This window comes from Xiphophorus couchianus, chromosome 12 (genome assembly GCF_001444195.1).
Source record: "Xiphophorus couchianus chromosome 12, X_couchianus-1.0, whole genome shotgun sequence".
NCBI lineage: Eukaryota > Metazoa > Chordata > Actinopteri > Cyprinodontiformes > Poeciliidae > Xiphophorus > Xiphophorus couchianus.
In genome coordinates, this window is record NC_040239.1 from 29,840,971 (window position 1) to 29,868,464 (window position 27,494).

The window sequence follows — 27,494 nt, forward strand, 5'->3', positions numbered from 1 at the left end:
TCCACCAACGGGTTCGAGGGTTGCCGCCGCGACAGGCACCGACAACCTTGTGGCCACAGCTCCGATCGGCTGCCTCGACAATGGAGGCACGGAACACGGTCCACTCAGATTCCATGTCCCCCACTTCCCCCGTGACATGTTCGAAGTTTTGCCGGAGATGGGAGTTAAAGCTCCTGACCAGCTTCCTCCCCCACCACCGGAGCCAATTCACCACCAGGTAGTGGTCAGTGGACAGCTCCGCACCTCTCTTCACCGAGTGTCCAAGACATACGGCCGCAGATCCGATGAAACAATGACAAAGTCGATCATTGAACTGCGGCCTAGGGTGTCCTGGTGCCAAGTGCACATATGGACACCCTTATGCTTGAACATGGTGTTCGTTATGGACAATCCATGACGAGCACAGAAGTCCAACAACAGAACACCGCTCGAGTTCAGATCGGGGGGGGCTGTTCCTCCCAACCACGCCCCTCCAGGTCTCACTGTCATTGCCCACGTGAGCGTTGAAGTCCCCCAGCAGAACAAGGGAGTCCCCAGGAGGAGCACTCTTCAGTACCCCCTCTAAGGACTCCAAAAAGGGTGGGTAATCTGAACTGTCGTTCGGCCCATAAGCACAAACTACAGTCAGGACCCGTCCCCCCACCCGTAGGCGGAGGGAGGCTACCCTCTCGTTCACCGGAGTAAACCCCAACATACAGGCGCCGAGATGGGGAGCAACAAGTATGCCCACTCCTGCCCGACGCCTCTCACTTTGGGCAACTCCAGAGTGGAAGTATGTCCAGCCCCTCTCAAGGAGGCTGGTTCCAGAACCAGAGCCATGCGTCGAGGTGAGACCGACTATTTCTAGCCGGAACCTCTCAACCTCACACACTAGCTCCGGCTCCTTCCCCACCAGAGAGGTGACATTCCACGTCCCAAGAGCCAGTTTCTGCAACCGAGGATCGGACCGCCAGGGTCCCCTCCCTCTGCCGCCATCCATCACACAATGCACCCTACCCCTTTGGCCCCTCTCACGGGTAGTGGGCCCATGGGAGGGGGGACCCATGTTTCCTCTTCGGGCTGAGCCCGGCCAGGCTCCATGGGTAAAAGCCCGGCCACCAGGCGCTCGCCATCGTGCCCCCCCTCCAGGCCTGGCTCCAGAGTGGGGCCCCGAGGGACCCGCGTCCGGGCGAGGGAACACCAAGTCCAATGTTTTTTCTCATCATTGGGGTCTTCGGGCTGCACTTTGTCTGGTCCCTCACCTAGGACCTGTCTGCCTTGGGTGACCCTACCTGGGGCATGAAGCCCCAGACAGCATTTTCAATTTTTTTTTTTTAACCCCTCCACGGGGTCTTTTTGTGGGCTCTAGTGTCCCTTATATGATAGTAGGCTGACAGGAAACAGGGAAGGAGAGGGGGGAAGACATGCGGCAAATGTCGTCGGGTCCGGGAGTCGTACCCGCGACGGCCGCGTCGAGGACTCAAGGCCTCCAAATACGGGTCGCGCTAACCGCTACGCCACCACGGCACGCCCGATTTTAGAGATTTTCTTGTTTCTCTTGTTTCTCTTCAGTTTTTGTTGCTTCTTCAGACTCAAAGTGTGTCGTATCGTTTTCCACACTGAAGATGTTTCTTCAGAGACTGCCTCCACTGGTTCAGGATCTTGGCTTTTCCTTTTCTCTGACAGAGTTTCCACACACAGGTCTGTCACTTCCATGGCTTCAGGATCAAGGATGCTGAAGCATCTCTCAGCATCTTGTTTACAAAGTCATTTATGATCATCTTTTGGTCCCTCATCATTTTCAGTAGTGAGCTTTCATCTCTTTATCTACCTCCTGCTTAAATATTTCTGCTTGCTGTCTTAAAGCAGAAACATCTCCTTCATTTGTCATTTTAAGTTCCTGGTAAGAAACTTTAACCTGCTCCAGTTCACTTTGGAGATGTTTTATGGTTTCTGTGGATTGCTGCTGCAGGAAAGAGAACTCTTGTGCCAGTTCTCTCTTCATGTCCTTGAGTCTTTTCTGTCCTTGTAACTCGGCTTTTGTATTCTCCAGTTCTCTTTGCACGTAGACCAGCTTTTGGTTCTCCTCAAACCATCTTGCTCTCTCCTTTTCCAAAAGAGAGCCAAGTCTCTGGATCTCTCTCTGTAACTCAGTGGGAGGCGTTCTATTCTCAATCCAGCCTTGCAGATTTTGTCCAGCTCTCCATGCTCCATGCTGGGGTCTCATCTCACCGTTGGAGGAATGTGGCCTTTGGTTCGACATGTTTGGACAAAACAATGTTTGTTAAAATCAGTTTTGATCTGCAAACAATCTCAATGTTCAACTTTGAAAGCGCTTTACGAACGTCTGAACTTGTCAGTAGTGCAGCAAGCAATGACAAGAATGTAGAGGTTTGTTACATACATACAGTGCTGATGACATCACAAGCATGACTCTAGTTGTGGCATCACAGAGTTTTCCTTCATCTTTGGAATGATGATGTGAGTGTTTGAGAAATCTACCACACTGACCGACCAACCTCCCCCATGATCCTTCTCCTCACCTTCCTACCCCCCATATTGGAATTGGGATGGTTATATAGTGTTAGGGTGGCTCTGATTTATTCTTTCTCTAGACTTTTGTTCATGGTTATTTTTGGTGAGGCATTGCATCTTAGGACAGTTGTCCCCTCTGGTTTTGGATGACATACAGTTGGAAGTTTTTTGCTCGTTCTCTTTTAGTTTTGGGTAGTTGGTATGATGCGTATCCATGGCGATACTTTTTAGGTTTATTTTTACAACTGGGAGATGCTAATCATCATCTCAAAAGCTCAAATAGTGAACTAACTACTGCCACCTGTACTACAACCACAAATCTCATGAGACTTGAAAAGAAAGCTTTGTACATGCAGAGCAGAGAAAATTTCTTCCATAGTTTGTAAGAATCAAATCCCCAAATCCAACATCTTTCTGCCCAGCTATAAACCAAACAGCCAGAGAGATATTTACAAGGGAGCAGCAGTAGAGGCTGATGAGACTGATTTACCAGTTCATTACAACAACTTATGGTGTCATCCAAGACTTGTGATTGTGGGACATTGTGTCTGCAATAGGGATATTTAAGTGTTAGCATGTCATGACAGCAACACTGTCTTTAGAAGAATGATTGATAGTGGAGATGATCCTTCCTGCCCACAGCAACAACATCCATCAACTGTTTGAAGATATTTGGTGAATATTACAACATAAACAGCGTGATAAAACTGATGAGAATTTTCTGCTTTGTGTTCGGCCAAAGAGATCATTTTACACTGATAAGCAACTTAGAATAAGTGATGGCAGCTCATGATTTAGGAAAAACCTACAAACAAGAGTAATAATTATCATTTTTTGGAGTGTATTATATTACACAGATCATATTAGCTTAGCATAAAGATCTTGAAATGTGATGTGTCAATCATGATTGGCCTTGTTTGGAACTGTGATGTTTATCTGTTCATCACAGAGCAAATATTCAGTATAATGAGTCAAAGTGGTCTTGTTCATAGCAACCTCATCAGAAACTACTAGTTACCGTTGGTTACACTGTCTCTGTTGGTTTATTGAGAGACAGGTTTTTTAAAGGGGCCCAATTAAATTTTTTTGTCATGGGGCCCAAGATTCCTGGCGACACCCTTGATCGCAGATACAGGGAAGCTTGTCAGAGCTGAAGTGAAGTTGATGAAAATAAAAATATAAAAGATGTATATATATAAATAAACACCTGAAAGGAGCTGAAAATTACCTAAGATACAAACCAAAGCTGTTTGGCAAGAATGAGAAATTAATATTCACAGATGTTCTCCATTTGATGTGACTGAGATTGAGCTATCAAAACTAAATTGACAGAAAAATTACTCTGTATCAAGACATACAGTTGTGGTCCATACTTACCCTAAAGACTGAAACGTCAGCATAATATGGATCTGCAAAATACTGACTAAGGGAGGTGAAAACCAATGCAGATCATGGTTTTAAGATTAATAACTGTTTTTTTTATTCCGTTATAACACTCCACAAAACCTCAATAGATGTTTCTGACATTTGTGGCTGTATCAGGGTAAAAATGTCAAAAGACTTTAAATTTTTGCAACTACTGTGAACTACTACTACTACTCAACTACTCATGAACTACTGTGTTGTTTGTAGCTTAAACTCAATGATTCACTGTTACAAACATGGAAGATTTACACCTGGTAAGGAACAAGTGATTTTTACTCTTTCTTTTTATTTTTAAGTATTTGTAAACAGATAGATACATTTTTTGTGTAATGTTGACATTTGTGGATTAAGATGGAAAAAAGATGGGAAAAAAACCCTTAAAAAATCTAATAAAGTTCTTTTCACGTGAAACTTCAAAGTAATTTGTTATTAGCAGCTGTATTTTAAACATTAATCGTTATTATTAGGCAAAGTTATTAAAAGCCACAAGGTCCAAAGAGACTCATAGAACCTTCAAGCTATCAGTTATGTTTTTAAATATTGTTTTATCAATTAAATAAAGCCATTTTTATCTGTGTTACATCAATGTGAAACGGTCTTGAGTATTATTTAACTTTAAGAAGTTCTGATCGGATGCAGAGGCAGCTATTTATTCAGTTAACAGGCTGCTTTATCAACACTTTCCGGCCCTTTGAGGACATTTGTGATCTTGATGTGGCACAAAATGAAAATGAGATTGACACCCCCGGTCCAAAACGAAGAGCTAAAAAGCAGAAATGACATATAATGAGGCGAATAGTAAAGTGAATAATGTTCCCAGCTAACGTTTCCCACAGTGCAGCATGCTGTTTATGACCTGGTGTTATTGGGGCTCAGCGAGCTTTAGCTAACAGTTCCGTTTAGTGGGCTACTCAGAAGCAGAGCCTCTCCCGGGTCCATTGCGGACCACTAACAGGACAGACAGCTGGATGATGGACCCCATCAAGTGCAGCTGTCAGTCACAAAACACAACTGTCCTTCCCGGGCCAAAGCTATGTCCTGTTGTTATTCTGGGGCCTCAGTAATGGGGGTATGTGCGTTTGGCTATTATCCCTAAATCTCATGAACTCAGACAATGGTGGCCGACGGCAGGGAGAGAATAGTCCTCTTTACCTGCGCCGCTGCCTAAACAAGGCATGGAGTATTTATAGTGCATAAGCATGCACCGTTATATATCAGAGGGGAAAGCGGTCAGCATATCTATCCATTGTTTCGTGTGCTGCTCTGTCACAGAGCAGCAAGGACACGGCTTGGTCGTCGGCTAGCCACAAGGAAACATGGTGAGTAGATGCACATTTAGTTAGCATCGCTTCGCAGGCTGTCTGGGGGAAGTGGCCAGATCTGCTAGATCGATGCTACCTCAAACAAAAGAAAGGAGAAACTTGGAGACAGGAAAAGAAAAGAAAAAAACCCCAGAAGAAACAGACAAAAGATGGGAGATGACAAGATGGGAAAACACATTGAAAAGAGAGAACACTGGTGTTAAAAGAAGACATTGATATATAAAAAAATAATTTAACAAAAATATTTGTTGGTATTACAATTGCCATGCTTTTTGTGTAGCTAGATTACAATCAGTAGAAGCTTAAGTAAGAAAATACTCAAATCCTGAAGTCATATTCGAAGAATTAAGGCTATTTTACTCTTTTAATTTGTCATTTATGTTTAAAAGAAACAAAAAAATAAGTTGTGACTAGGGAATAAAGCATTCCTGAAAACATTTTATCCAAAGATTTTTTAAAAAGTGGTATATAAAGTTTTCCCCCTGATAACAAAAGTGGCAATTTGCCATCCATTAGCAATGTCTGGCTCAGGGCTAAAAACCAGAGTTTGACTTCTATCACCAAACCACTGAAAACTGAAGATAAATTTTAATTCTTGCTTCGACGTGGAAACTTTATCAAGTCTTATGACAGTTCTTTACAGTTATAATCAAAGGTTCAGCAGTATTTAACACTGTAAAAAAAATAAGCATTTTTAATCAACACATTATCAAACAGGTATATTCGGTCAGAAATTTAATTAACTTAACTGCAAGAATTTAATGTCCTTCAAAATTCAATTACAGTGTTGTAGAGAGGACACTTAGGAGAAGAGATAAATAGGCAAGCGCCAATTTTGACCAACAAAATTGGTGCTCAGCAGCAAACTGTATCATTTCATGTTTAACCATCTTAAGAAAAAAGACAAGGCAACAATTTTGGGGCGCCAGAGGTCCTGTCTGAGGGATATCCGAGAGCCCCAGAGCTTATCCACAGCAAGCATTAGACCTCAGCTGTCGAAAGGCATGCAAATCCAAAATTATGTCATGGCGCTGCATTCCCTCACAACGCTTTTCTTTTTTTTTTTTTAACAGTTCCTTGGCAGTCATGTAAATAGCTCAACATAATCCCTCCCTGTGAGGGTTTTCTGATCAAACAGGACTCACAGTAGCATCCTGTCATCGTCCAGGCCCTGTGGAATAATCCCTCGTGTGATCCTGGAACTATGGAAGTGCAGGCAGCGGACCAGACCCCCGCCACCTCCTTCCTCACAAAACAGTAAATAATATTTCCACGACCAACTGACAGAGTCCGTAATCCTTCTTAAGTAAATGTCTGCCCCACTGGAAGTGCCCCTACGGCCTCTCACTCATCTTTGGCTCGTCTTAAAGGCACAGTTGACAGCAAAAAAACAACAGTGAGTCAAGTTAAAGAAGGCATCCTGGTGCAGGGGCAAATCTAGAAAGTTTTTAAAAGGGAGGTCTTGATGGGGGCCTGCTAGGAATCCTGGGATGGAACACAAAAACCAAAAGCAATGAGCAAATTTGGTCATATAGCCCAGAATTGACATATATAGTCCAGTGGTGAAAGGTTAAGTGATGGATAGAAATATCCTTTACGATCCCACTGTGGGGAAATTCAGGTTTACCAGCAGCAAGTTTAAAGCCAATGGATAAATACATAAACTAAGGTAAGAAAAACAAGAAGACGAAAGTAATAAGGGGCTTTACAGTAAGGGGGAAAAGTTGTTAAAAGTAGCATACTCAAATTATAAGAAATCTCCCCAATGCATAGATTGATGAGTTTAGGAAGTCTATCCTGGGAGGAAGGATCTGTATTAACGCTCCTTTTGGTCGGATTGTCAGCAATAATTAATCCTTTAAAAAAGTGGCACTAACTTCACCATTTAAAACATTTAAATTGCAAACAGGCACATTAGTTTGCGAGCGTAAATTTGGATAGTCAATCATGTTTTTGTTTTGTTTTTTTACTTTTGATCCTCTAAGCTAGAATTTAACTAAATTTGGTTGTTCTCTTTCATAGCGTGCTGTCAGGAGGCTGCTGTGTTTATGTTGGCTCTACATTGAATAAAAGTATCAACTTGAACTGTGATAAGACTTTTGGTAGAGAAAGTTTCTGTGTTGGGCCGACAATTTAAGCCTGTAACCATATCCAGCTTCAGCTAGCTTAGCGAGAGTGCTAATGCGAAAGTCCAAACCTGCTAGCCTGAACCTGTTAGCCACATCTTAGCTGCCGTCGTGAACGATTTACCACTGACCTGCTGCTGCTGGCAGTAGGAGGTAGTTTTGGGTTTAATCTCGGTGTTGTGGTGAAACCCTGCAGTCTCCAAAGAAAGCCAAGAAGAGAGCGGATGGAGCGAGCTCCAACGTGTTCTCCATGTTCGAGCAGGCCCAGATCCAGGAGTTCAAAGAGGTGAGCAAACCCGAACCCGAGCTCTGATTCTGTTGAGAGAAGGAAATTAGTTTGCCGGTTACAAGAAAATAAATTACAGTTAAATTTACAAGATATTTTGGGGAAAACTTCTAATTCTAAAGATATAAGTTATTTAATTAATTATCTTAAGAAAACAAAATTGATAGAAAAGATTTAAGTGTTGTTATTTTATTATTATTATTTTTTTATTTTATTGTTTTGTTTTGTTTTGAGGGGGGTGTATATAGTTAGCGTCCCGATCCACACTCCATTCCAGTAGATGGCGGTAATGCACATCTAAAAGTTGTTTGCCAACTGCCATAAAAAAGGAAAAGAAGAAGAAGAAGAACCCGAGCTCTGCACCCCGCAGGACCGCTTGCTGTGCCCACTCGAGTCACGCCGGGTGTTTTTGAATCCCCTGCAGGCTTTCACCATCATGGATCAAAACAGAGACGGATTCATAGACAAGAACGACCTGAGGGACACGTTTGCAGCTTTAGGTGAGAGAAAACGGGGTGTTGTGGGGCGCCTTTTGTAAAGTTACAGAGTTAAAAATAAATAAATAACAGTAACATTTAGGGTTATTGAACCTGAACCTTCATTTTTCAAAGTCATGTTTTCACAATGTTATTCATAAATGTCAGAATTAAATTCACAGGCTTAATATTTAGTTTGAAACATAAATGCTTAATTTGAAAATTTAAAAGTTCAGTTTAGAAATAAATATTTTGTTTGGGAAATACATTTTTGGTTTGGAACTGACTAAGTCTGGAAAATAACTATTTAGTGTGAAACCAAATATTTAGTTAGCAAAATAAATATTTCATTTGGAACCACACATAGTTTGAAAACTACATATTTAGTTCAGACTTAACAATGTATTTGGGAACTAAATATAGTTTGCGAGCTAAATAGTTTCCTAGCTAAATATATAGTTTGCAAACTAAATATTTAGCTAATAAATAATTCCATTTGGAACGCTGACATCTACAAATGTATGACTAACATTTGTTACTCATACAAAGTGATGAATATAAAATTTTGAAAAATTAACACTCATAATTTTTTCTTTATGACACACTAAACAAACTAAATAGCCAGAGCCCCACGCTTCACTCCACCCTGACCTCTGACCTCCTTCCTCCCTCAGGTCGGCTAAACGTCAAACAGGAAGAGATTGACGATATGCTGAAGGAGGCTCCTGGTCCGGTCAACTTTACAGTCTTTCTCACCATGTTTGGGGAAAAACTAAAAGGTAATCCAGGATCATTATCATCATCATCATTCATGCAAATAAAGTTGTTGTTTTTTTTAAATCCTAAAAAAAAAAAAACTATTTACATTTTCATCAGGTGCTGACCCAGAGGAGACCATCCTGAATGCTTTCAAAGTCTTTGACCCTGAGGGAACAGGAACACTAAAGAAAGATTAGTGAGTATTAATATGAGGCCAACATTTTAGACGAAGCGGCCGGCTGATTTTCTCACCTTCCCTGCTCGATTTCACAGCGTGACGGAGATGTTGACGACCCAAGCGGACAGATTCTCGGCTGAAGAGGTCGGTGCTCTACCTCGGACGATCATCCTGTGACCTTTTGAGCAGTTTGAACTCGACTGAACTTTAAAGGGGGAAAAAAAAAAATTTGAATCTCATTTTCTGTCCACAGATGGAACAGATGTTTGTAGCATTTCCCCCTGATGTAGCGGGGAACCTGGACTACAAGAACCTGGTCCACATCATAACACACGGTGAAGAGAAGGACCAGGAATAGATGGAGTCAGCCTCACGGGTCCAGCTGGTGTCCAGTTACGTCGGCACACAAACCATCGTCTGAATAAAAAAGTTGAAAAAGAAATGTGGTCTCGGTTTTGCTAACTGTCCTAATTAAAGTTCAGTCACATACTAAGGGTTGGCATTTATCACATTGTTTATCATTTATTGCGATACATTTCTTGTCATGATAAGAATTTTGATTTATCATTGTCACTATAAATTCTAATTCATGTTAAAAATAAATGTCCATATTGTCTGCATTGGTTTTTTTTGCTATTTTCTCCAGTGTTTTCTCAATGAAACCACCAATAAATATCAATAAATGAGAAAATATGATAATATGCAGTTAATGTGATGCATACAAATCACACTTTTCTATGCGAGTAGTGTCCTAAAGAAGCATATTGCAAAGGGGTGAGTTTTTCAAGAATTCTATTTGTGGGGCTATGATTCCTGTGTAAACCATACAGTTACCTAAAAAAAGTAGCAATTGTCACTTTTATCATTATTACAAAATATTGTGATAAAACTAAGTCGCCCACACCTGTCATATTGCCTGCCTATCTACTTACGTATTGTAATTTTTACCAGTAAAATAATTGTTCTGCAGCTGAAAGGGCACCAAAACTGACTCTAACCCCGGAGCCCACATATTTTGTAAATTCGGCCCTGTGTGCACAGAAAGACTATTCATGAGGTTACTTTAGAAAGAAACTGCTTACACTGGATTTTATTCATAGGTATGGGAGTACAAAGGGTTGCATTGTACTGTACATCATCATTTTCCCACTTTTAAATGTAAACAGATATTTGATGTGCATCAATTCCCATCCACTTTAAAAATGTGCAACTCTCTGTGTTGGTCTTTAACATAAAATCATGTGTTTGTGTCGTTATTTCACATAAGTATTCCTATAAGCATTTAAATACATCTGAAAGGTTCGTGTTTGTATCGTTCCTTTGTATATTTTTAACTCCTATTCATAAATTGTGACTATAGAACAACATCCATGTGAAAAATATATATATCTTTTAAGTGAATGAATAAAGAGGGAGGGTTTGATATGCATCAACACAACAACAGAATAGAAAGCATGCACGAGGGTCCAACTAACACCAAATATAACTGTGACATGCACCATGCCAGCCCCACAAATCCCTGTGTCCTGTTTTAGAGACGTATGTGTGGTTCGGCCTCCTATTGTTGCAGCTGGAACACATTGTCAGTGATGATATCTAATCTATAATTAGATATCTATCTAATTATAGCCACGTGTAGTCATTTAACTTTTAATCCCGTGCTGACAGTGGGGCAGTAAAAAGAGGCAGTGGGACCACCGGCAGCATCCCGAATCCTAATGTCACTGCAAGCTTCTTTTGAGCGCCTAAATATAACGGAGGGCTGAGCTATGTATCCTTAAAAGGTTTCCGTCAGAAGGTTTATTAGCTAGAATGAGAAGCTTCGGCTCATTAAACAGGAAGTGGCCGCCGGCTGCTTTAAGCTGAGTTCTTACAGAGCTCATTTCAGAGGCAATAAAATGTCTGTTCAGGGGGTTCTTCCTTAAGCTTTCAAACTCCCAACATTAAGCTACATGCAGGCCCGTCTGCAGCCGACAGGACGTAATAAACTAGGCGATCTGAAGCAGTCTGGACTAGAAATGATTATTTATGACATTTGCTATTGGAAGGAATACGGGTCCGTTTATGTTTTAGCTTCTTTTCAGCTACTGCTTTTGATTGTGATTCCTCCGATAGAGGAATCTAGAATAATTGCAAAAATATTTGCTATTTCAGCTACTTATGAGAACTGCCAAAAATAGTTGGCATATGAATCACGGAAAAGAAATACAACCTTAGGAACTTTGTATGTGATCTGATTCTGCTGTCTGTATTTCCTCTGTGGGATAATAATGCTATTTCTATTCTATTCTATTCTATTTACCCCCTATGGCTATAATTTCAAAATATCAATGAGTCAAGTCAAAGTTTTCATTAATATGAGCATGATAAACACATTTTAGGAATCCGTTTGATTTCTTATCATCCCAGTTGAAAATTAATAGTTTTTTTTTTTTTTTCAAACTCCATTTCTTCCAAAGGCCACATGAATAAACTAGAAAGCATTAAGAATAGTCCTGACCCTAACACAAAATTGAATGTTGTTTTGTAGGGATTTTATGTGTTAGACTAACATAAAGTGGTGCAGAAGGTTATTTTTTTAAATGTTGCTTGAAATAAAACAAAATGAGGAAAAAAAAAATCAAGGAGTATAAAATTATTTCACAAGGCACTGTAAATGTCTGAAAATCCCAAAAGACTCAGTCTAGGTATAACTGCACTTTTGAAGCTAAAGATTTTCTCATCTTGAAAAGGGGAAATTAAGAATGGAGACGATATGTTTTAGTCGATGTAAATTCAAAAATGTAAAAAGAATTTGTCTCAAGTTGTCCAGTTCGTAACTCCGGATGCTGTTTTCTCCACCCGGAGCGCTAGAGGGCAGCAGCGGCGCAGTAGCGGCGCAGCAGCGGCCCCATCCTCCCAGGAGTTTGGCTGGTTAGCGCTTCAAGGTGCGGCAGAGCGAAAACAGAGACACCATCGCTAGCTAACAGCTAGTTCGATTGGCGTTTATTTTTTTTATGCCCCGGTTTTTTAAAACAAAGGCCGTGACTGTGTTTCGTTTTTTTTTTTATAAAAACGGGGATGTAAGGTAGCTGATAAATTTTCACCAAAAAAATCGTCAGCGAGCCTACAAGCCGAACTGGGGCTCAGTAACATTTTTTTTACGCTCAGTCGGAAAATTCACGGAGCTAAGCTAAGCTAATAGGCTGTAGCTAATGCTAGGGTAGCTAGCGAGCTAGCTTCCGCAAGTGTACTAACGCCGAGATCTTACCGAATCGATTTTTTTTTATATAGAAACAGAAAATGGCTGATGTTGACAAGCTCAACATAGACAGTATTATTCAACGTCTTTTAGAAGGTAAGTACGATCTCAAATAATATACAATGGGAATTTCGATGCTGTTGTGACAATAACAGATGTAAATGGAAAGCTAGCTTCATTTTCTCATCTTTAGTTATCATTTCCTTGCATTTATTCCTCCTAGGGAATAACCACAGGTTATCACTAAACGTGTTTAATGATTAGGAATCTCAGGATTCCCAAAGGTAAAGAAAACCACACAGACATTGCGCATACCGGTGTAACGTCACTTTCTGTCACCCTTAGATGTGTGACCTGATTAGGCTGTCAGCGGCCGCTAAGCGTATTGTCTGTATTGAGTTACTGTTCACAAAGAAGAATTAACAGTACCCATCTTTATGAGGTGCCATAAAGTGATTTATGCTCAATTTGCGAACTTTACCCCCAGTTAGTTTCGATGTCGCTAAAATAACATTAGTTTGACAAACAGACTAATGTTATACCTGCTTTTCTTTTACGCTAATTCTTAAAATTAGCCACTCTTTATAAATACTACTATGAATTATTCCTTATGTTTGGGCACACGGGTAGCTGCTCTCCTGTTCCACCCAACCTGCCCATCCAGATTCTGCGCTAGGTGTTGCTGACTTGGCAGCCAGTGTGCTAAGTTGTCATATTTGCTGATTGTTGTTTGTTGCAGTCCGAGGAGCAAAGCCTGGCAAGAATGTGCAACTGCAGGAGAACGAGATCCGTGGACTGTGCCTGAAGTCCAGGGAGATCTTTCTCAGTCAACCCATTCTGTTGGAGCTGGAGGCCCCCCTCAAAATTTGTGGTGAGCGAAAATTGTGTGTCGCTAATTCTGAATCTTAAAACGGCTACAAAATCACATGGCAGAATACGATTCAGAGGCCAAAACATTAATTATATCCAGTAATCCCTCCCCCACACACCTCTGTCTGGCAGGTGACATCCATGGGCAATACTATGACCTCCTGAGGCTTTTTGAGTATGGGGGCTTCCCTCCAGAGAGCAACTACCTGTTCCTGGGTGACTATGTGGACAGGGGGAAGCAGTCTCTTGAAACAATCTGTCTTCTTCTGGCCTACAAAATCAAATACCCGGAGAACTTCTTCCTGCTGAGGGGAAACCACGAATGTGCTTCAATCAACAGAATATATGGTTTCTACGATGAGTGTGAGTATTGTTTAATTGACCCGAATTTGAGATGTGTTTTAGTGTTTTGTGTTCAAAGAGAATTTAGCAGCTAAATAGGATTCAGGCGTTGATACGCGATTTCTCTGGCAGGGTATAGGCTATTTGAAGGACACTGACTCGTGTAAGATTACAAAAGGAGGAAATCTAAAATAGAGGGGAGAAAAAAAGTAAATGAGCGCTGGCTTCTGAAGAACTACATAAACTCCAAAATTAGGCAAAGGTTTTAATAAGGTTTAATAACAAAAATCAAGACGAAAGCTTGCGATGACATGAAGCCAAAACACGTTTGCATAACTTTGGTTATTCCCAATTTTTTTGTCATACTAGAAAAGCATCTCTTATATTTTAGCTACATGAAAGAGCTGCACTAATCTGGCTTTTACAGACAAATCCATCTGTCTTCTTACACCCTTATCCCATTGGGTCGGCAGGGCTGCTGGTGCCTATCTCCAGCTGTCAACGAGCGAAAGGCGGGGTCACCCTGGACAGGTCGCCAGTCCATCGCAGAACGATTATAACCCATAAAAGAGAAAATGTGCCACAAGTACCAGCAGACAATGAAGGCGTTTCATTGTCTGTCCCTGTTTTTTATTTTGATTTACTTTTTTTTTTCTAACTGAAATTAAAAAATAGGCCATTGGTTAAATAGGTTGTGATTGAAACTAGTGGGAGAAATTAGTTTTGATGCATTTAATATCATGGGGGGAAAAATCTGATTTTTCTGTGTTCAACCTGTCATCATAGTTTAGTCCGAACCCAAGGAAACATCTGATTGGTTTCCGCCTCTGGCTGTTTCTCTAGTGTATGTTTATCACACAATGACAAATTAAAGCATCCTTTGTTGTCGTCATAATTTAGGTAAACGAAGGTACAACATCAAGCTCTGGAAGACCTTCACAGATTGTTTTAACTGCCTCCCTATTGCTGCGATTGTGGACGAGAAGATCTTTTGCTGCCATGGAGGTAGGTTCTTGTTTTCACTAGTTCTCTGTACACAGTGTTATGTTTTTTGTGTGTATTATTTTCACAACTGTGGCTTATTAGAAAACTTGATGCGTCTCTGACGTATGCTGCTCTTATTTGTCTTTGTCAAACGCTTCCTCTGCAGTTTGTCGTTCCGCTTGGACTGACCCACATGTAACAGGTCGTGTCCCCTGTATTTGTTTGTTTATTGGTATCGCTGCCTTGTTTTTGCATCAAGGACTGTCACCCGACCTTCAATCCATGGAGCAGATCAGACGCATCATGCGTCCCACTGACGTGCCTGACCAGGGCCTGCTGTGCGACTTGCTGTGGTCCGACCCGGACAAGGACGTTTTGGGCTGGGGGGAGAACGACAGGGGCGTCTCCTTTACCTTCGGCTCCGAAGTGGTAGCCAAGTTCCTGCACAAGCACGACCTGGATCTGATCTGCCGCGCCCACCAGGTAACTCCAGCGCCCCAAGTCTTTAGCAAACAGAAACGAGAGCGCATTTGTACAAGGACATCGCATCCAGCGCAGGGAGTTGGCAGGCTTACTGCACAGACTGTACTCGTGTTTCCAGTCGTTTTGTTTTCGTATACCTTCGGCCTATTTTTTGTATGTTAACGTTTGTGCCCAGTACAGCAAAATGTTTTTTTTTCTTTCTTGGTTTTAGAATAACATCAATTAAAAATACTGAGGTGTGTAGGTTTCAGGAAAACCTCAAAAAACGAAATACCCCCCCGTCCAAAAAAACAGGGCTTTTGTTGGTCACCATCTAAAGATAGAAGTCAATAAACAACTCTTCATAAGTTTACTAGGGCTGCATAATACTAGCAAGACATGCAATAATGCTTCATGTCGGTGAATGTCACATGGCTAAATGACTTGCCGTAAATAAACAGTAGCTGTGTTTCTGTTAACCGTTTAATTGCGCAACTTGACATTTTGAAAATAAATTTGCTTAACAGAAACACAATAATTTAAAAAAAAACATTTTTGATGAGGTGGATTTTTTTTATATATTAAAATTGGTTTATTTCACAAAACTGCAATGCAAACACTTTTTTCACATCACGCGAGTCACATGATCAGCGAGCTGCTGCCACTGATGCAAACCATGAAGAAGACAACAGGAAGTAGTTGGAGGATGATGGCGCGGCAGGATTTTTAATAACTTGTCACGTGAATAAACTTATTCACGTGTGATTTTAATTGTGTTTCTTGTTTAATGGAAACAACGCAATTGTGAAATTTTGACATCAGCGTCAGAACACAATTGGCGGAATATGGACAAAGTTTTGCGCACATTTGTAATGGAGACGCAGCTTGTGTTAATGTTGTTTTACTTTGGGCTCATTGCCACCTTAGACCTCATATAGTGATTTTTCTTACAGGAAAAAAAAATTTACAGTTATTTATTTATTTATTTTTTGCAGGTTGTTGAAGATGGCTACGAATTCTTCGCAAAGAGGCAACTCGTCACATTGTTCTCGGCGCCGAATTATTGCGGGGAGTTCGACAACGCCGGTGCCATGATGAGCGTTGATGAGACTCTCATGTGCTCCTTTCAGGTATCCGGCTTTTTTCTGCATAAACCATCAAAGCCAAATGACTTTTTTTTTTCTCTCTCCTTTCGGACTTCAGCAGTAAAAGCGTGTTCATATGAACAACAACAAAAAATGGATTCATAATATTTACTGACGTTGAGCTGTGCTCCATCCTACTTCAATCGGAATTCCTTGTTGGGAGGGAAAAATAAACAGGATGGCATTTTGAAGTCAGGATACCAACCAAAATCCAATATGGCCGTCAAACATTGAACTGTGACGTCATAATGTTTTATGTGAAATTGGATGGTTTTTGTCTCATTAGTCACACACTGTATTGTATCACATATTTAATGTATTTGATTCATGTTTACATAAACTGAAAAAAAAATTATAGAATCTTATTGTTGTCGCCTCAGTAAAGCTGCGGTATGTAAATTTTTTTTAATTGTTTTTTACACATTTGTTGAAACTGTCAATGTCATGACAATACTGAATGAGACAAATAATCTATGAAAAAAATCAATCTTCTCTGCCTTCTCACAGTTCCAACTAGAAATAACCAATCAGAGCTAGGAGGAGGATCTTAGCGCTGTTAATCAGCCCATGTGTGTGCTGAACCTAGAGAACTCTGGGAGTAGTATTGAAATGGTGATTTGCAGAGTTACTTTCTGAAAAGGTTTCTGTGTTGTGCTTCTCCTGCAGATTTTAAAACCAGCTGAGAAGAAAAAGCCCAACGGCAGCCGTCCTGTGACTCCCCCTCGCAACATGGTCACCAAGCAAGCCAAGAAATGAGGGGCCACACTGCCGGGGGGACCAAATGGCCAGAGATGCATTCTTCCTGGTCTGCTTTCATGTTCTGCAGTCAAAGGATTGGTTATTTTTCACGCTGCCAATACCGCAAAGATATCCACTCCTACCTGATGAAAGCAAAGATATTTTATTGTTTTCCTGTCCACAGGGGTAAATTGATATGTCACCACGGAAAAACCTCAGGTGTTTTGCACTCCATTTTGCAGCTAGTCTTTGCCACATATGACTGTTCAATCAGGAAAAATTTAATAATATGGCTACTTATGCACAGGAATGCCTTGTTTGAAGCTGTGCACACTTTGTTTTTTTTCCAAGTTTATTTTATGTCTTTCCTTTGTCATTTCATTCACCTGTAATTGTTAATGGCTTATATAAAAAGTTTGAGGAAAGTCACAGACACAAGTTTATGTCTGTAATCTTTATTTACAGTTAATTTACTCATAATTTCATAGAAAATTGACTACACTGCATCACATTTTTAAATAAGTCTTGTGCTAAATTAAAAACAATAAACAAGCACTATTGTAATGTAAATCTTTCTAATAAACTCCGGTGTGTTTTAGGATGGAAATTGATACCTGAATGTTGTTTGTTTCTAAGGCTTTTATTCCTCTTAAACCTAATAAACAGAAAATACAAAGAAAAGTTGTATATTGTAACGTACTGTGACCATCAAACTACGTTTTGCGGGTTTTCGCAAGGAGACAAATGTTCTGCCAAATTATTTTAATTAGGAAAAAAGAATTAAGTTTTTCAAAATTCTTTTTAATTGAACTTTTTATGCTTAAATTACCTTTCTTCAAAAAGTCTTATCGATTTCCAGTGTTGTATTTGGTGTACATTTCGTCCGACAGAAGGACAGGACGTTGTGTTTCCGTATTAGGGAACGTTGATTTGGTAATAACCTCTGACGTCAGAGCAGTCACAAGACCGCGCGCTCTGAGGCCACAGCAGCAGCAGCTGCTCCACAGTCTCTCTACGCAGGGAGGCAAAGCGGCAGCATGGCCGCTCACAACCAACCCTCGCAGCACTTCAACAGAGGAAGAAACCAATTTCTTTGAATTTCTTTCTGCTTAAAACACACACAAAAAAAGGAAAGAAAACAGCTTCGGGAGACTACTTCTACCGTCGGCGACAATTCGTCTTTATCCGCGGCGGCTGTTTTCGGCGGCGGCGGCACTTCTCCAGCCTGGTTCGCCTGTCAAACATTGCGTGCTCACATCGACGCTAAGCTAGCTCAGCTGCTAGCTTGGCCGGTTTGTGTCGTACGGAGCTGGAGCGTAGGTGATGTTGTCCGTGCTGTCTTACGGTAGACTTGTTGCCAGAGCTGTCATCGGTGGGCTTTCTCAGACAGACGGCCGCGACTACAGCCTGGTGACGGCGAGCTGCGGCTTCGGCAAAGACTTCCGCAGAGGCATCCTGAAGAAAGGGATGTGTTATGGGGACGACGCGTGCTTCATCGCCCGGCACAGGTCCGCCGATGTTTTGGGTAAGTGTCTGCTCTTTTGTTTGCTCCAGAAATTATATTGCTACGCACGCAGCATCATTCTTCACTTAGCAGCTTGTAGCTACAGGCTGAAATGTGTAGGGCCACTGTTCTTATTGATAAAGACTGATTAATTTGTGTAAAACCTGAACAGCACGAAAATCCAAACCTGCTGTTTGTGGAATCAGCACTGAGACACAGAAACCTTGATCTGTGTGGACAACCTGTCATTTAAGTCTTGTGGGACTCCCACCACCTAAGCTGATTGTATGTGCTGACACCCGCAGAGTAGATCAGGTTGCCAGATTTAGCTTGCAAATTGGAACACTTTCAACACAAAATCGCATTGTTTTTGGACCGGCTTGCTTCATTTAAAAAAAAATTTTTTTTAGGTTTCTGGCTAGTCTCTATTGTCTGACTCTGGGTGGGATGATGCAGTGGGACTGTCCTTGTATGGTCAGCAGAACAGAGTCTGGCGTCTTGAGCCCAGAAACCTTCCTTTCTAGGCAAATCTTGGATTCCCACCATAAAGCTCTTATAAGGCAAAACTATAAAGCCCAATAAACACAACATCTTCAGGTCTTAATAAACAAACTAAAATTTGAGTAATTTAATTGGATCTCTGCTCAAACGTTCAGGCCTGTTCAACTTTTTTCGCCTTACTACCACAAGCCGAGATGTTTTGATTTTCATTTTTATGTGATCGCACAACACAAACCGAGTGAAGTAGAAGTAAAACGATGGTTTCGATTTTATAATGTGTCGCAAAACTGTATACATTGCAATGACCACACATGATGAAACATGGTGGTGGCAGAATGATGCTGCGAGTGCTTGATATGAACGCGGGTGGAGATTGGGTTGGAATGGGCCAATGTCTTTAGATGTGCAAAGCTAATAGACGCGCAACAAAAAACTTGCAGTATTTTCAGTAAACACTGTATAATCTAGCCACAGCTGTGGACTTTAACTGAGCCTGAGCAGAAATAATTTAAAAATTTTATAAATATTCACTCCTTCACAAATCTGTCTCCATCCAAACATCCATTTTTATTTCCTTGCACTTCAGTGCTTACATAACCGTCTCACCTGTTTGCTTTTTTGTTTTTAGGTGTAGCGGATGGAGTTGGTGGCTGGAGAGACTACGGTGTGGACCCGTCGCAGTTTTCCAGTACGCTGATGAAGACGTGCGAGAGGCTGGTGAAGGAAGGACGCTTTGTCCCCAGCAGCCCGGTGGGAGTCCTTACGACCAGCTACTACGAGCTACTACAGAACAAAGTGCCTCTACTGGGTAAGCAGAAAAAAACATTTATTTTGGTATCCTGCACGTTATGTTATCTTGTATTGGCGCTTTTATTATTCTACAGAATAAGGACAAACCCCACCACGTCGAAACAGGAAACATTGGCATCAGTTGACAGGGGTTTAGACTGTAGCCACCGCTGTGTGCAGACATGCTGCGCCTTACAGTGAAAACAGCACATTTCCATGTGGTTTAGATCTGAGCTACATTATCCGGGCCTGGGCGGTTTTCATCTATTTGGTTTATTGCTGCCTGGGCTGGGATTTTTGCATTATGACTCACAACAGCCAGATCCCATTAAGAACTCCTAGGAATGTCCCAGCCAGTGTCCCTTTCCTCCTGCGTGGTGTTGCCTCAAAACAAACCCAGCTCACGCGATCTAACATCGGCGTAGGAGCGTGACAAGGGAACGGATCTTTGTCTCAGCAAACGTCGGTAGTTTTCCACTGAGAACCCGGCAGCAGAGCCGGGGAAAACAAAAGTTTGGATTGTACCATCCTTTACACGGCCGGAGGAATGCCGTTGAGGCAGGCGGCGTGTGTAATTGTTTAGCTGCAGAGAAAAGTGAGAGGCAGAGGACTGAGTCACAGCGTGTACAGGCTGGGGAAGTTTGAAGGTTGATCCCAGAGAGAATATTTTGGTGCTCTGGATGAATCACCAGCAGGGTGTGGCCCCTCATTGTCAGCCTGCTCCAACAGATCCAGTTTCCTCCTTTTCATCTCTTCTGCTTAGGGGAATTTACCAAAATGTGTCTATATATATATATATATATATATATATATATATATATATATATATATATATAGATATATATATATATGTACAGGTCTAGGTTCAGCAACATTGTGTGCCCAAAGAATGAGGTCAGCTGACTACCTGAATATACTGAATGACCAGGTCATTCCATCAATGGATTTTGTCTTCCCAAATGGAACGGGCATATTCCAAGATGACAATGCCAGGATTCATTGGGCTCACATTGTGAAAGAGTGGTTCAGGGAGCATGAGACATCTTTTTCACACATGGATTGGCCACCACAGAGTCCAGACCTTAACCCCACTGAGAATCTTTGGGATGTGCTGGAGAAGGCTTTGTGCAGTGGTCAGACTCTCCCATCATCAATACAAGATCTTGGTGAAAGATTAATGCAACACTGGATGGAAATAAATCTTGTGACACTGCAGAAGCTTATTGAAACAATGCCACAGCGAATGCAGGCTGTAATCAAAGCTAAAGGTGGTCCAACAAAATATTAGAGAGTGTGACCATTTTTTGGTGGCGACTTTTTTTTGGCCAGGCAGTGTATATATATATATATATATATATATATATATATATAAAATATGAAAAAAATGGTACATTTTAGGGTGATTTAATTTGTCTCCTAAATGTACACATTGAGTAAGTTATTGTGGTACAGTTCAATTATCAGGAAATTGTGCTGGGGGAAAAAATGTTTGTATTCATCTTTGATGAGGAAAAAAGCTTTTGATAACTTTTGGTCTTCAATGCCTCAAGACGGCTCCGTATGATTCTGTAGTGATGGTCAAACTTTTTGCCCCTGAGACCAAAACTGGCAAATTTAAAGTACTTGCAGGATACAAAATTCATTCAATTTACAATGCAAAGATAAGTTTATCGTGATGTCTCTTTTTTTAGTTTCAACACTATTTCTTATGAAATCTAGAAGATCCAAAATGTGCAAAAACACTTCAGACTGTTTCATCATTTTCTATTTTCTTGCCCCATTTTACCAATCTTGATTTGCGGTCAGAGGGCCGATCAAAGATCATTTCAAGGGCCACAGTTTGGACAGACCTGACCTGCAGCCAATAGAGTTTATTTTCATCTCGTTTTAGGAGCGGTCGCAATGCTGGTCAACATTTTGGTTTGTAAATTCTAAAGAAGTGAATTTGTGTGCGATTATGTCTGCAGGTAGCAGCACCGCCTGCATTGTGGTGTTGGACAGGCAGAGTCACCAGCTGCACACAGCCAACCTGGGAGACTCGGGTTTCCTGGTGGTCCGGGGCGGGGAGGTGGTCCACCGCTCAGACGAACAGCAGCACTACTTTAACACACCCTTCCAGCTGTCCATCGCTCCTCCCGGCGCGGAGGGAGCCGTGCTCAGCGACAGGTGAGCCGCCCAGCAGAACCTGCACTTTACCTGTGTCCATTATGTGCTGCTCAAAAAGATCTACAGTCAGACTGACTGATAAAGAACTCTAAGCTTTTTGTTTTGTTTTGTAAAAACCAACTGGATAAAAGATTATTGCATATTGCTTCGTGATTTTTTTTTTTTTCGTCAATCATAATTTAACCATAGTTTCACTTACATAAAAACGGTTAAATACAGTCAGCATAGATTTTCTCTGCACTAATATTAATAGTAGCACTGACAATAGAGATTCCTTCTATGTCTCTGATCTGTATTTTGGGGACTGATGAGGAATCGTAGGTTTGCACTTGTTACTCTGGATTTTGGTTTACTTGGAGGACCGAAACTTCAGCTTAGCAGTTTTGGTAATGAGAAAATCGCTCTGCTCAGTGAATAATGCCGTGGGGAATATTTTTGCAAAACGTTGTGTTTTCCTTTAGCTTTTAACTCCTAGTTTTCTCCTTTCTTACTGGTTGCAGCACCATGTTGTTTTTATGCTGCGTTTTAACATGGATTTGTAAAAAGTGAGAGAACTGTAAGGCGTTGGCACTTTTTCAAGACTTGTTGGGACTTTTCTGCACAGCTGCTGCAGCGTGGCCTGCGACACCCTGCTAACTAATAGGCGGTCTGCGTTACAAACGCGACAAAAGAGATTATCTGAACGGAACCGCTCTGCAGAGCTTTTCAGTCTGGCCTGCGCGTCCCACATGTAGCGCCGTAGCGGCGGGTCAGGGGCCACGTGCTGCCGGGTCTCGTTGCTGTGGCGTGCCAAGCAGCAGCGCTGCAGACGTCAGCGGAGATCAGGATGTTTGCCAAGCTTTCCCTCTTACCCAGGTCAAAGTCTGTGTGGGCTGATGAGGGGCAAAACGAAGAGTCCAGAGTCGGTGCTGCTGCCAGCGGATTCGGCTCCCGTTTCACTTGTTCATCTTTGATCCACCAGATTATTTTTAAGACTCTTAAAAGGTGATTCTTAGAAAACTTGCAGAACATGAAGCACGGATAGAGGTGGGCTGCATGGCTCTACTGGAGCTGAATTTAGTTTCTGCCAGTCTGCTTTTTGTTCTGCTAGGGCTGGATGATACGGCTGAAAAGCTGATATAAGCGTTTCATATCAGTCCATGAATATTTGTTGATTAGTTTGTTTTAAATATTTGAAATATTCCCAAACTTTCCAGTTTTCACTCCCTGCTGTTTTTAATTATTTTATTATCATTATTATTATTTTTAAGCAGTTTTGAAACTGTTGGACTGCTGCCGTGCATGTTACTTAACAAGTTGTTGCTAGGTAACCAGAGAGTAAGTAAGTTGATGCCACTCACCTTGCTTGTCTGGTAATGAGAGGTTCAGTAGCTCAAGTCTTTCCTCTGCCTACATCCCCCAGAATGCTATGTGTTTCTGGATCGGAGTTCAGTGAATATTGTATATATATCATCACCTAACCTAAAATAATGGTCCAAGTCATTTATTGCTAATATCTTCTTTTTAATTGTTTTTTTGACCAATTTCACTTGGGGGAAAGACAGGAGGGGATTGTCCTATGATCTGGAAATTTCAGTCTTACTGAAGATTTAATCAGCAGCTTACAGAATACAACAGCAGATCAAACCTCTAGTTGAGTAACAGCAGCAGTTTGAAGAAGACAAACGTCAAAGCTGAAATACGTAAACATGAAAATTGGCTGAATTAAAGTCATATTAAACCGTGACGTTTATATCAACCATTTTTCCTTCGATGAGGAAACGGTGCACACTGCTCTCTGAATGTCGCAGGTTTGCGGTTACAGTTTCTGCTCCATGATGATTTTATCTGCATGAGGATCGAGTTAATGTGGTTTGTTCTTCCTGGCTTCATGAAAACTGACTTGGCCTTAAAGAGTATTTGTAAAATGAGAATAATCAGGTTGGTTTTTTTGTCATATCCATCCATTGCTGCCAACACTGAATATCCCAACATCTCCTTCTGAGCCTTTTTTTCCTCCCACTTCATAGATAATACAGCACAAGGCAGGTTGTTCCTGGGAGCCATGTCTCACTGTGTCCTGATGCAGTACAGACACCTTTTATATTGAATCATATTCATAACTGTGGGGCGGGTTTGCAGCAGAGTGGGGGCATCTTCCAAGAAGCAAACATAAGACCACTCTGGCAACCGAAGCACTTAATGTTGTACTAGACCACACTGTTCTTTCTAAGATCCTTGAATACACTTTACTTTTAAAGTGAGATTATGTTTTCATAACCGAGGTGAATTTGTGTAATTCCATATGATGCAACTGGATTTTTTATTTTTTTCCAGGATAGAAGACAAGCTATGTTTCAGGTGTAAATAAACTAAAACTAGTTTGCAGTACTCTTTATGAAACTCAGGTGAGGTTTTTCATCAAGGACTAAACTGACAGTGCTCCTTATCTGAATCTGTGTGTTTACAGCCCAGAATCTGCTGACAGCTCCTCCTTTGACGTGCAGCTGGGTGACATAATCCTCACCGCCACCGATGGGCTGTTCGACAACATGCCTGATTATATGATCCTCCAAGAGCTGAAAAAACTGAAGGTAAGTGGCGAACATTACTGCTGCTGCTGAGTCTGAATCCAAAAGAAAAACTTAACGCTCACTTCTTCTTTTTTTTTCCCCCTTTCTTTTTGTTTGTTTTTTTGCTTCCTCAGAACTCAAACTATGAGAGCATTCAGCAGACCGCCCGCAGCATCGCAGAGCAAGCTCATGTACTGGCATATGACCCCAACTACATGTCACCTTTTGCACAGTTTGCATGCGACAACGGACTGAATGTCAGAGGTAGGTTTCTTTGTACCTAGTTTAAAGCTACAGTACAGACAGCATTGCAACCGGCTACACAATTCCAGCGTCTGCAGTGTAACAGGAAGACTGCTTGGAGACAGTATTGGTTGGGTTATTATATTTCACGAGTCAGGCAATAAAACTCATGTCAACCAATCAGATTGCTTCAAAACAACCTCACCTTCCTGTAAGGAATAAAAAATAGAATGAGACGGTCAAATGAAAGTTGCTGAATTGCCTACAGACTAGATGAAGAAGAAAAATGGGAGTCATTTTACCAGGAGTAGGATGAGACAGCAATGTTTGTTTTTACTATGGACCAGGATTTAAATGGGACAGGTGTTGTTGTTTTTTTTGGGTTTTTTTCTGTAGGAGTGGGATTGGACAGGAATCTCTCTGCCAGAAATGCATCTAAAAGTTAAATAATACTGGCCCTTGAGGCCTGGAGTTTGAAGCCCTCTGATCTAGACTACTATATTAACTGAGATGTCCAATCACTGCTGGCGTTTCCAAACCATTCATAACAAAAGCTCAAAAGCACACTTGCTACACTCCGTACAGCCTTCCTGTTGTCTGCTAAACTCTGTAGCTCCCCCAGTCTTAATGAACTACAGTTGTTTCGCTACGTCGTAGAAAACAGTTACTTACTTAAAACATCTTGCCAAATCTAAAAATAAAATTTTTCACATTCACACTGAAGAGTGGTGTTGACACTGCTTAGTATTGTACGTTTACTTTCGCCAGTCAGGTCAAACTGAAATTGGCCGATTTCGGTCCTCTGCTGATTTCTGCGTGCAACATGAGTCGTGTCTTTTCCAGAGAAATGACACACAACGTTAACCTTTGCTCTTTGTGATGGCTTAGACATATTTTTTTCTACCACCATCCTAGCTGGTTTTTTTGGTTTTGTTTATTTTTGCAGGAGGGAAGCCAGACGACATCACAGTACTGTTGTCCATCGTGGCAGAATACACGGACTAGAACCTGCTTGCTAATCTGCCTCTGGAAGTAATGAACTGCTTCAATTCCTGCTGGCCAGGATGTAGGTTTGACATCTGATGCTTCCTCCACATCTACAGGATCCACTCTGCTGAAGAACCGCCCCAACGCCCTTTTTGTTCTCCCTACTGCCAGCGAGAGGTCAAAATATGCAAACGAGAGGCCTAAAACACACTTCTGTCTCAGTTGGACTTTTGGCATCTTTGTAGTTTTCCACTGCTCACTTGCTAATCCCATTGCCAAGGATCAGTAGTCATTGGTTGGAGATGAAGCATCCAGTTTGAGGTCAAGTCCCTCTCTTTCCTGATGGGAGGCTGGGGTGAGGAGAAAGTCGAGGCCCGAGTCTCCATAAGGGAATAAAATGTTCTTAGGCGTACAGAAGAGACTGGCTGCTTTAGGGCTCAATAACCAAGCTTCAGTTTGTAGATGTTTCAAGACCTTCAAGGAAAGTTTTGGAGTGTTTTCCAGGAGCATGGAGCAAAAGTTAAACAAGACGGTGTGTTCAGAGTCTACCAAAAAAAAAAGAAAAAAAGACCAGCTAATGTGACGATGGCACACCTGTCGGCAGGCTTGTCTTTAAAGATTTTACATCGACGAGCGGCAGCTGCCTTTTTCTTACTGGTGCGATTGGAGTCCAGCGCATGTTTTGTTACTGAGCGGGACGGAGTATTTACAGTCGGAAAGCCTCTTCGGATGTATGCGACGCACATTATTTATCAAACCGATATTCTCCCTTTAATCTTAGAGCTGCTGGTGAAGTTTTGACAGTAATTTTGTGTGAAGCGTGTATGGATGCGAGTGTGACGAATGACTGGTGTTGAGTTGGATGTCAAGGCGCTGGACTGACTCCACATCCACTGGACTTAATGGGTCTGGCAGCCTTAAACGCACACAGCTAAAAAAAGAAAGAAAAGCTGAAGTTGGTCAGGTGACCAAAACGTATTTTTGTAACTTTGTTCGGTGTGATTGTTCGCTGCGTCAGGGTAGCTTAAGCTGTCGTTCAGTTTCCCCCTCCTCCCTTCTGCTGTAGGATTTAATAGTGATGGTCGTCGTGTTTCCATTACACCACAAAGATTTGCACTAGGTGTGTTTCTGCGACTTTCTACCTACACTTAGTAAGATGTCACTGTAAGGTTGAGATGTTATTATGACGTGCCTTGTATCAGGAGATGTTGATACTGGCAGACATGTCCTCTGTTAGTCACCCAACTGAGCACAGAGCCCTAAAACTGTAAAGTAGCCATAGAGATGAAACAGCTCTGCTGTCTAAAGATATTCTTTTTTGTTTTGTTTCCTTAAAATCGACGACTGTGTTTAGGTCAGGACGTTGGGACTAGTGGTGATCCCTGCTTCAGAAAACCGTCCCTGTGAATTTCTTTGTCATTGTTTACAATCTGCACTAATGAAACAAATTTTTTTCTATTTCTCCTCCCCATACACTGGGGCTGACGATAAGGGCTGCAGAATCGGGTGTATTAAGATGACGACAGAGGTGGATCCAAGTGTGAAAGTATAAATGTTGGACAATCTCAGCAGCATCGGCTCAAGCTGTTCAGTTCTCCCAGTCATCTGGCTCATGACTCACACCTGCACCATCGCTTTTCCTCTTAGTCTCATCTTTCAAACACACTTGGGCGACCGGAGCGTGTATATACGGCATACAGTTAAATGCAGATCTGAGTTCTGTGTGGAAAATTTGAAATCTGTAAAATATTTAAATAAAGATGATATTTATTTATAATGTTTCCGACTGCATTCTGTTTATAAAAGTTGTTTGTTTACTAGTATTTATTTTTTGTAAACCTGCTGGCTGATGCTGTGGCTCAACAGGATAACATCAAATTCAGG

At 41.5% G+C, this 27,494-nt stretch overlaps 3 protein-coding genes across 3 annotated transcripts; all 3 read left to right on the forward strand.

The window, feature by feature from the left end:
- Positions 1–5,129: 5,129 nt before the first annotated feature.
- On the forward strand, positions 5,130–9,528 carry myl2b (myosin, light chain 2b, regulatory, cardiac, slow). The gene is made up of 7 exons (XM_028035095.1): positions 5,130–5,258; positions 7,584–7,673; positions 8,098–8,173; positions 8,824–8,928; positions 9,026–9,104; positions 9,182–9,230; positions 9,340–9,528. Exons 1-7 carry the CDS (start codon positions 5,256–5,258, stop codon positions 9,442–9,444), a joined length of 507 nt encoding a protein of 168 aa, XP_027890896.1. The 5' UTR covers positions 5,130–5,255; the 3' UTR covers positions 9,445–9,528.
- Positions 9,529–12,004: 2,476 nt separating this feature from the next.
- On the forward strand, positions 12,005–17,546 carry LOC114154264 (serine/threonine-protein phosphatase PP1-gamma catalytic subunit). The gene is made up of 7 exons (XM_028033204.1): positions 12,005–12,423; positions 13,067–13,198; positions 13,330–13,560; positions 14,440–14,544; positions 14,783–15,006; positions 15,981–16,115; positions 16,797–17,546. The coding sequence occupies exons 1-7, from the start codon at positions 12,369–12,371 to the stop codon at positions 16,884–16,886; spliced, it is 972 nt and encodes a 323-aa protein (XP_027889005.1). The 5' UTR covers positions 12,005–12,368; the 3' UTR covers positions 16,887–17,546.
- Positions 17,547–17,856: 310 nt separating this feature from the next.
- pptc7a (protein phosphatase targeting COQ7 a) lies at positions 17,857–27,384 on the forward strand. Its single transcript, XM_028033206.1, has 6 exons — positions 17,857–18,393; positions 19,502–19,681; positions 21,630–21,828; positions 24,278–24,401; positions 24,515–24,644; positions 25,570–27,384. Exons 1-6 carry the CDS (start codon positions 18,192–18,194, stop codon positions 25,626–25,628), a joined length of 894 nt encoding a protein of 297 aa, XP_027889007.1. The 5' UTR covers positions 17,857–18,191; the 3' UTR covers positions 25,629–27,384.
- The last annotated feature ends 110 nt before the right edge of the window (positions 27,385–27,494 follow it).

Coding starts and splice junctions, on each gene's coding strand:
- pptc7a (XM_028033206.1), top strand. CDS start 18,192: ATGTTGTCCGTGCTGTCTTACGGTAGACTTGTTGCCAGAGCTGTCATC. Junction 18,394..19,501: donor CAGGTCCGCCGATGTTTTGG/GTAAGTGTCTGC, acceptor TTTTGTTTTTAG/GTGTAGCGGATGGAGTTGGT. Junction 21,829..24,277: donor GGAGCCGTGCTCAGCGACAG/GTGAGCCGCCCA, acceptor GTGTGTTTACAG/CCCAGAATCTGCTGACAGCT.
- LOC114154264 (XM_028033204.1), top strand. CDS start 12,369: ATGGCTGATGTTGACAAGCTCAACATAGACAGTATTATTCAACGTCTT. Junction 13,199..13,329: donor GGCCCCCCTCAAAATTTGTG/GTGAGCGAAAAT, acceptor TCTGTCTGGCAG/GTGACATCCATGGGCAATAC. Junction 14,545..14,782: donor GATCTTTTGCTGCCATGGAG/GTAGGTTCTTGT, acceptor TTTTGCATCAAG/GACTGTCACCCGACCTTCAA.
- myl2b (XM_028035095.1), top strand. Junction 8,929..9,025: donor GTTTGGGGAAAAACTAAAAG/GTAATCCAGGAT, acceptor CATTTTCATCAG/GTGCTGACCCAGAGGAGACC. Junction 9,231..9,339: donor ACAGATTCTCGGCTGAAGAG/GTCGGTGCTCTA, acceptor TTCTGTCCACAG/ATGGAACAGATGTTTGTAGC.